Here is a 9,046-nt window from a genome sequence, read left to right as displayed (position 1 = left end):
TCTTTCCTAGCTTTCCCTCCCTCCACCTGTGCTCTATGGACAAGGCTAGAAGGGCACAGATGCTCATTGGGCTGCTCCAAGCAGATCTAGGCAGAGACTGAAAGGGCCATCCTGTGACCACAGGCTATGCTTCTCCTTGGGGTGTAGATCTTGTGTGCTCCTCTCAATTCCTACGCCACACCTTTTTGTCTCATCTCTTCTTTGTCCCATTCATCTCTTCCTCTGGCTCTCAAGGTAAAAGGTAGGAAGAAGCTGCCCTGTATTCCACAGTGCCTGCCTTCCTCCTGTCTTTTCAGAGGATCTATTCCCTGAAGTCTGGATTTCATGTCTGAGGACCAGTTCAAATCCCTGTTCTGCCATTATCTATGGGACCAAGTTACTTAATCTTTCTGGGACTTAGTAAAATGAGGGAGTTAGACCACATGACCTCCAAGGATCTGTCCAGGTCTGAACCTATTATCTTCTGATCCTTGTTCTTTCATTGCCCACCTTCCTCCCCCAGACACCCTCACCCAATCACAGTCTTCACTTCTAGCTACCCACTTCCCTCTTTTCTGGAATGATAATTCTCTTTCCCCCCACCCCCCCCACATACACTCATTCACTACCTTCATCACCATCCCCACAGGAAAAAAAATAGATGTCTCATCCCTGAGAATCAGATTGTGAACAGGAAACAATGAACAATACTCTCTTACCACACTCAAAACAAACTATACACCACACAACATTGTCAGAACTTCCCCAACCAAGGGAATGATAGCCATGAAAAGAGCCTGTTTTCTATTTACCATCCCAAGGCTTCCACCATACTTTCCACTGGTTTGTCTCTTGACCACACCCTCAGTGCTACCCAAGGATGGGGGAAAAAAAACCCTTTTTTTTGACAAGTTTGATTTTTTTCTCTCTTGGTCTTAAACTTCCCATCCAACAATGTACAAATTAATTCTTTGTTTTCATCAGTTTTTCCAGTTGGTTCCTGTTTTTAACAGTGTCTGCAAAACACACACATGGAGATTTCATACAGGACTCAAGCATGACAGGCCTTCCAGGTTCCTTCCTTCCCCACAAGGCTGGGTGAAGGAAAGCAGGAGGCTGCATTATCAATGTGAAACATTTCAAAGGTTAGGCACTTGGTAGTGAGTGACTGGAACAGTGGACAGAGTTTGTGGGACCCAGAATGACACTGGACGAATTCTCTACATGAGATCATTTTCCTTGTTTACTGTACAATTTACAAAAATGCACACAATGAAAAGTTAGTTCTAGCTCCTGGATGAATATAAAACCAATTACATTTACTTCCCCCTCTCCCTTTTCTTCTCTTTTTCTGTGCCTCCCCCTCCCTGGGGGGAAAAAACAGAAAAAAAAGAAAGCATATCTAAACAAGACAAAATGGTGAGGGGGCGGAGTTGCAGTTGGAAAACAGAATCAGTGGTAAGGACTCTTTCCAGATAGTCCACACCAAGTTTTGTTTTATGTCTAGGGGAAGGAGGACTGAGCAGCTTTGTATGGGATCTCTGTGGTGGTTTGGTGGTATAATGTATGAGTTGGCAGAGGTGGACATGTCATATGAATGCAGAGAAGTCTGCCAGCTTAGGACACTTTGAACTTTAAGGTTTGGACTCCTTGGAAAAGAGGCTCTCTCTTAAACCATTATGTCTAAATGAATCCCCCTCCAGCCTTAGTTTTCAAGAGCTTTTAGGTAGATTCTGCCCCCTCATCACAAACAATTAAACAAGGTAATACACAGGTCTATTCTGGGCAAGAATTAGACCTCCTTAAACAAAAAGCCCAAATCACAAATACTATGCTCCACAAATCAGGTCCATTTTATGTGGGATGAAGGTCCACCATTGCCTTCTTGGCCACTGATGTAAATTTCATATGTATGGTATGAGACCCAGCAAGGCAGCGGACAAGGGAGGGATGGAAAAAATCACATCCCTTAAAAAAAAAGATTTTATTGATCTGTCCAGTGCAGAGAGAGAGAGAGAGAGAGAGAGAGAGAGAGAGAAAGACACAGACAGACAGACAGATAGGAAGTCAAACAAGGTAGAAAGAGAGACTGACAGAGATAAAGGCAGAGAGAGAAAGACAAAGAGGCACAGAGACACATAGAGAGAGGAAAGTGGGAGAGAGGGGGACATAGAAGAGCAGCAGATATCCCCCAAAGAGCAGTCTTGGGGGCAAGCTCCTTCCGTGTCATCATGCTAATTGCCTCTGCAGTCCCGAGCATGCCCGGGTTTGGAGGAGGGAGGGACCCAGCCTTCAGATGATAAAACTCATCAACTGTAACACACACAGACCTGCCAGGTTGGGTGTGTGCTGTGTGTTTTTGCCGGGATGCTAGCACCAGTCGTCTTCATCGGCTTGGTGATAATAACTCTGCCGTGCCCTGCTGCTGCCAGGCCCTGGGCCGGAGCTGAGCCCCAGACTGCAGTGGTAACCATTGGGCACACGACGGAGATGGTGGGACTGGGATGTCAGAGAGGACACATAAGAAGTCCTCGATGAGCGGCCCGAGTTGGTAGCGACGGCTTCCTCAAAAGTGAGTGTGTCCTCCGGTAGGGCCCGGTAAGAGGAATCACTGTGGTCACGGTGCCCCAGATAGGGGTCAGAGCCAATCCGAGACACTGGGGTTGGCGGCTGGCTCAGAGAATCCCTCTGAAGCAGGGTGTTGTGCTCAGAAAGGCCTCGACTGAGCCGTCCCGGGGAGAAGGTGGGTAGGCTGGTCTGGAAACCGGTGAAGTGGACAGGCGAGGAGTTCGCAGTCTTGTATGTGATGCTGGGACGGGGGGTCAGAGGTGTCTGGGGGAGCTGCCTCCTCCCACCACGGCCCGGTGTACTAGCACCAGATGTTGACAGCAAGGGGCTCCCATTAACTGAACCACTACCCTACATGAAAATTGAACAGAGCAAATCAAAAATAAAAACACAGACCAGACAGACACAGAGCCACACAGTGCACGTGAAAGGTTTGGCGGTAGGAGGGAAGGGGTTGAGGTGGAGTAGGGGAGACAAGCAACAGGAGCAAAAGACAAGCCCAGGAGCACCAAGGCCCAGGGAATGAGGAGGGGGGTGATGGCAACATATAAAACCAAAGTATAGACAACCACAGTTAAGGGAAGGGAAAGTAAAAAAGCAATTTAAAAAGAGATGTAAGGTGTTGAAAAGTTAAAGCCAGAGAGTGACCAATTAAAACAGGAATATCTGTCCCACTTGGGAAATGCTGTAGAACAGAGACTGACTGACTAACAAGTATAACACCAGAATAAAAAGTAGACTGGATTGGGGGGGAGGGGAATGGTCAAAACAAGTTGGGACTCTCACTATCATCAGTGTGAACATCTGTATCTGGGAATTGTGGGGAAAGGGTGTGCCCAAGTTCTGCTATTCTAGGGGAGACCTGCTGTAGAAACAGCCTTCCTTGCTGGTCCTAAGACCAAACTGGTTGCTTCTTATAATGTGTTATTCTATAACTGCTAAAAATTAAAAAAAAATTAAGCTTTGATTCTGCTATCCCTTGATGGTTTATAAAGTTGTAGCAACTGCTGGACTTGTTTTTCTGGGAAGGTAAAGTTTTCCTTGAAACTGAACATTCTCCTAAGGGGAATAGGAGGAAATTTGGGGGTTTTGTCTGCCCAAGGGACAGAAGTGGACAGGAGGGCTGAGGAAAGGGCCAATGTCAGCTACCTCACAGAAAAGGTGAAACGCAGAACTAAAAGATGGTTATGGCCAATTTCTCCACAGAAAGGGTGAGAGTCAGCACTGGAGGAGATAAGGTCAGATTTCTCAAGATAGGCTGAGAGCCAGGGCTGGGAACATGGCTGAAGTCTGATCCCCTACATAGAAGGTGAAAGAAAGAGCTCAAGGAGAGGGCTGAGATCAGTCACCTCACAGCGGGAGCCAGGGTTGAGGAGGAGAGTTCTGTAAGCTATCTTGTAACTGTAGCTAGATATTCAGCTCTGGCCTCAAACCTCAGAGTATCCTGACACTTTGTTCAGGTGAGGTGTTGGCAGGACAGGACAGAAGTAAGACAGGACAGACAGGTTGTGATAGCAGGGATGGAGGAAGAGGGAGAGAGGTGGGATTGGGCACTGAGTGTGTTCTGAGGGGTCTCATCAAACACTCTTATCTGAAGAGAACAGGGCCCAGCCCCACCCCCTCAGGACCCCAGACTTGGGCCTTGGGTGTTTCTTCACTATGTTCCAGGCAACAGCTCCACTTGGTTGGGACAAATGTGGGACTTCATGAATTGACATCTTCCTGAGGCTCCCGGTACCAGAGCAGTGACCCCTGGAAAGGGGGCTGTGGTTCACTTAGACTCCTCTAAGAGCTCACCTATGCATGTGGGGACCCAACGGTCTTATGTCTGGTGACATCCTTCAGGACAGGGGTGGGGGATCCCCTTCTCCTCTCCCATTCAGTTAACTCCCCAAATCCTTTCTGCCCTGTCTTGTTCAGGTTGATAACCATTGCCATTGAAGTTGTTTTCTCTGTGCATAGAAGGGGCAGCACTTTACCAAGCATGAGCCCCAGGTACAGTTTAATTCCTCCCCAAAGTCACCCCACCTCTCTCCCAACATCTCCAGCCTCTCACCTGTCTATGGGGACCTTGCTCCTGCCCCCCAGGAGGTGATGTGGGACGACTCCCACTGGAGGATTTGGGCTGCGATGGGTCCCGACTCCCAAATCGGTCACAAGAATAGAAACGCTGTTTCTCTGAAGAGGAGGAAGAGAGCTGCTTCCGCTCCTGGGACCGCCCTCTTTCTTGCTTCCTTTCATGCTTACATGGGGCTGATGGAGCTTCTCCTGACGGAGCTGTCGTCCCCATGCTGTGGTTTGGTGCTAAATACAAGATGGAGATACTCAGCCAGAAACAGAGCAACTGGGGAAAGACATTTCATCCACCCACCCTGTTTTCACCCCCCTATCCTCTATCTCACCCCACCAGTCCCATCATAAGCCCCCAATCATCTACTTTGCCCACATTCCCCATTTCATTCACCCCATCCATAAATTAGCTTCTTTGGGCCTCAGTTTCTTTATCTAAAATGAGATTGGAGAGTGAACTAGATGACCACTAAGGTCCCATCCAGCTCTAAATATATGATTAGCAGACATAGATTCTTCCCCCCTAACCCCCCCGCTAAGACTTCACCCAACACCTCTATCACAATCCTTCCATATTCTACATTATCCACTACCCCAATATCAAGCCTGACTTCTAACACAACACCCACTCACCTCCTACTCCAACTCCCTTCTCATCCACCTTCCCCATCCCAACACCCCTTTCTCACCTCCATACCAATTCCCCACCCCTACCACCTTTCCCATCTCAATCATCTCTTCACCCAAGGAAGTCATGGATCCCCTAGCCACTAGGTATGGCTTTCCTAGACATGGACATAGACCCAAAGCATGTCATCCCTCATTCCTAAAAACTAACATATTGTCTTCTCCCTTTCCAAAGTGGGTAACTGATCCAGGAAAGGTGTCAGGCAGTGTTTCAGCCAACAGCCCTCTGGATTAATGGTGGGAGGCCAGTGAGCATGATGGGAAAATTCTCCCTGCTCAGACCAGCCCCACAGGGGCCTCTGTGCCAGGCACAGAGATATTCCCCAAATGGACAGGTTAATTCTTACAGCATGTGAACTCTGCACAGGGAAGAGGTATCGGACAGACTCTTTGGTGCCCCTCCAGGCCATATCTAGTCTGGCCTCTTGTTATTAAGAATTACTTCTCAATTCTAGGAATTTTTTGTAGGCCATGAGAGTCAGTCAGATTCTCCCCCTTTCTTCCTGGGGCCCTAAGTCCAGGAGGAGTTGCATACACAGTTGCATGCAGTGACTTACCCAAGCTCTCACAGGTAGTAAGTAGGAGAGCTGGGATTCAAAACTGAGTCTTCTAACCACAAATCCAGTGTTCTTTCCACTGTACTATGCCACTTCATATATATGTTCAACAACATAGGACACACTCTTTGTAAAGTACTATACAAGCTAAAGTTTTTTTTCCACATCATAGGTGCTCAACAAATATTTATTGAATGAAAAAAATTATTAATTTTTTTTAAAAAGAAGAGTTGTATAGACTCACCCCCATCTCCATCTGCTGACTGACTAGGACATTTATCCAAAGACTTCTGTTTCTTATCCCTGCGCCGGTGACAGCGATGATGATGGTGATGCTGAGGCTGGCCTGAAGACACACGTTCCAGGCCATATTCATAAAGGTGTGAGCCATGTGGGCGCTGTGGGGCCAGGGTGGAGATGGAACGCTTCATGGGGCTTGTGTCTGGAATGGGCTGTTGAGGGGATAAGGGAAAGACATTAACTTGTTAGCTAGATCCACAGGCTATTAGGGGAACAGAGCTAAGGGAACAGATAAAGGGTAGGGAGGAAAGAGAGGGGCAGAGGAGTATGGAGGGACAAACAAGGCAGGAGGGCTAAGGGAAGAGATATGGGGTAAGAACAGAGGAAGAAAGGTTATGGGGTTGCTGGAAGGAACCAGACTCATCTGAGCCTTGTCCCCAGGGTGTATCCACATGCCCTCAGCACCTAGAGCTGCCTATTATCCCAAAGCCCTTGGCATCCTGGCAATCCTGAGTTCAAATGTATTCTCTTCAGCTGCCAGTTACTAAGGGACCAGGATCAACACCAGAATTTAAAATTGCCCAACTTTGTCCCATCCCCCAGACAGGAAGTCTGGACTTTAAAATGGCTGGGGACCAAAAAGTAAAGTAGTAGAGGAAGGTTTGGGGTGGCTTGAATCTCTTGCTTCTCTGCTGGTCCATCCTGATCTGGATAACTGAGTAAACAAGAGAAGAACCTTGCTACAAGGCCCTAGAGCTGGTGTAAGTCTCTCTGAAGAGCAAGCTTTACCCTTAGATTCAGAGTTGTTCTTCCTTCTCCGGAAGGAGCAAGACTTAGCTACTGCAATCAAGCTGAAGCATCTGTCGCTTTGGGCTAGGGAAAGAAGAGCCACAGTCTCTTCTCAAGGAGCTGTCTCATCTCTGCTGGCCACCACCCCCCTTATATGCTTCCTTCCTCATATGCTACACAAAAGGCCCCAACCCTCTAAGGGAAGATGATTCAGGAACAGCCTTACTATATCCAACTGTCTCCATCCAGGAAAAGAAAAGGCTAGTCACAGAGAACCAGGACAGTGTGTGGAAAGCTCATCTTTGGCTAGCCAGGACACTATCTCTGGTCCCCTTTGCAGGCTTCTTTGAAGCACCACCAACTACTAAGGGAGGCAGATCTAGGAGGCTATTTCCAGAGGTAAATGGCAGTCATTAGAAAATTACATGTGGAAACTGAGGGGCTCACCCACAGCCCTGGATAGGATGGAAAATGGTTGGCCTGTGCTCGAGATTTTATCTACGGAGACCAACCAAGGATACCATTCCTCTTTGACTTGAGGACTCTGGGGCTGCAGAAACATCCTAAGCCAAGAACTCCCACAAGAAGTATACCAAGCATGAAGAGGAAAGAGCTCAAGAGCAACAGGTCTTCATATATGTAGAAAAAGAGGCAATATAGTTTAAGCTACATACTGCTAGGTAACTCCCAGGCGATCGCGCTTGGCTCCTCTGCACACACGGCGGACAAGATGAGGGACAGAACAGCCAGTGGTAAACATCAGGGCAGATGTGCGGCAGATGTACGGTAGACAGACAACGGGATGAATGAGGGGAGGGAGAGGGGGATGGAAGGGAGAAACCAAGGAATGAGGAGGAGAAAGGGGTTAAGTAGAAGAGAAATACAAGGAAAGACATGAAAAACAATGGAAATGAGATTAGAAAAGAGAAGTACAAAAGTCATTTAGAGGGGAGAGAGAGAGAGAGAGAGAGAGAGAGAGAGAGAGAGAGAGAGAATGCAGAAAGACATAAGTAGCCATCAGATGCCAAGGAAAGAAGAAAGAAGATTTATTAAGGAAAACTCCAAACAAAATGTCAAGGACCAGAAACGATACAGGAAGGATGGGGTGGGAAGCACAAAGAGGAAAAACACACAGAGGGCTCTGGTTATTCAAGGGAGGCTACAGATACACAAGTATCTTCCACTTCCCCAAGACTTCCAGAGCTCAGGCTTCCAGCAGATGTTTCTAGTTACAGCTCTGAGGAAGAAATGCTCATTGGCCTCTGAAGTAATTGCCACTGCTCACCTGCCTCAGTGGGAGGGTGTGGCAGAGAGTTACTATTTCATGGACCAAAATGTCATTTCAATCTGGTCTGCCCAGAACCCTAAGGAGAAGACATTCTCCCAGCCTCACATCACACCTGAAGACCCTTGAGGTGGTCAGTTTCCAACCTCCTGTTGTGACTCTTACAGATCCCCCAGTGACCATGAACACTTGGGTTTGTGGTCTCCTATGCCCTTAGGGTGAGAGAGGGGCCAATTTAGGGACTAATAAGTACAGAATAGGGCTTTACTGTCACCTAACTCCCCCAGGAAGGACAAGATTCCCAGATACTCCAGATACTGTTAGGTTCACTGGTTTACTGTTCTGAAGCTTAATGGGGAATCTTTCCAAATGTTCCATGGCTCACCATCACTAAAAATAGCCATGACAGAGCTTAAAATCAGGGCAAGCTTCTGACTCAGTCTTGTGGCTCTAGCAGAAAGTCAAGGTGTCTATGTCATGCCCCACTACTGGGGAAGGAGCTAGGTAAGCCTCTTTAGAAAAAGGAAGAGATAACTTCATACGTTCATATATGTAAATGTGAGGATATTAAATGCAAGCTTGTGCATAATTATTTGGAAGAAGAAAATATTATGAGCAAAGTGATTTTAAGAAAAAGCAACTTTCCAAACTGAACTACTTTGGGAGAATTTTGGGGGGGTGTCAGAATAGTTTCTAGGCTCTGTAATCCAAGAAGCTGAAAACTATCCCTTACTCCATGCTTAAGGTTTCCTGACCTCAAGAACTAATGTGAACCCTGGGAGGAGATTCTGGGATGGAGGGAGAGCACAGGGCAGGCCCAAAGGTCCTGGAATTTGAAGTGCAAACATTCTGGGATCAGCCTTAACAGTTA

General features: G+C 47.3%; 1 protein-coding gene across 1 annotated transcript in view; it reads right to left on the bottom strand.

Moving 5' to 3' along the window:
* Nucleotides 1–2,143: 2,143 nt before the first annotated feature.
* CACNA1B (calcium voltage-gated channel subunit alpha1 B) overlaps nucleotides 2,144–9,046 on the bottom strand; it is a 257,782-nt gene continuing 250,879 nt past the window's right edge. The window contains exons 46-48 of the mRNA XM_036750823.1: nucleotides 6,106–6,313; nucleotides 4,604–4,851; nucleotides 2,144–2,898 (exon numbers count right to left, since the gene is read on the bottom strand). Coding sequence (XP_036606718.1) covers nucleotides 2,350–2,898; nucleotides 4,604–4,851; nucleotides 6,106–6,313 — 1,005 coding nt within the window. The 3' untranslated portion in view covers nucleotides 2,144–2,349. The remainder of the gene's footprint in view (nucleotides 2,899–4,603; nucleotides 4,852–6,105; nucleotides 6,314–9,046) is intronic.

This window comes from Trichosurus vulpecula, chromosome 3 (genome assembly GCF_011100635.1).
Source record: "Trichosurus vulpecula isolate mTriVul1 chromosome 3, mTriVul1.pri, whole genome shotgun sequence".
Taxonomy (NCBI): Eukaryota; Metazoa; Chordata; class Mammalia; order Diprotodontia; family Phalangeridae; genus Trichosurus; species Trichosurus vulpecula.
Note: the sequence above shows the minus strand (reverse complement) of the source record. Positions and strands in the feature narration are given on the sequence as shown.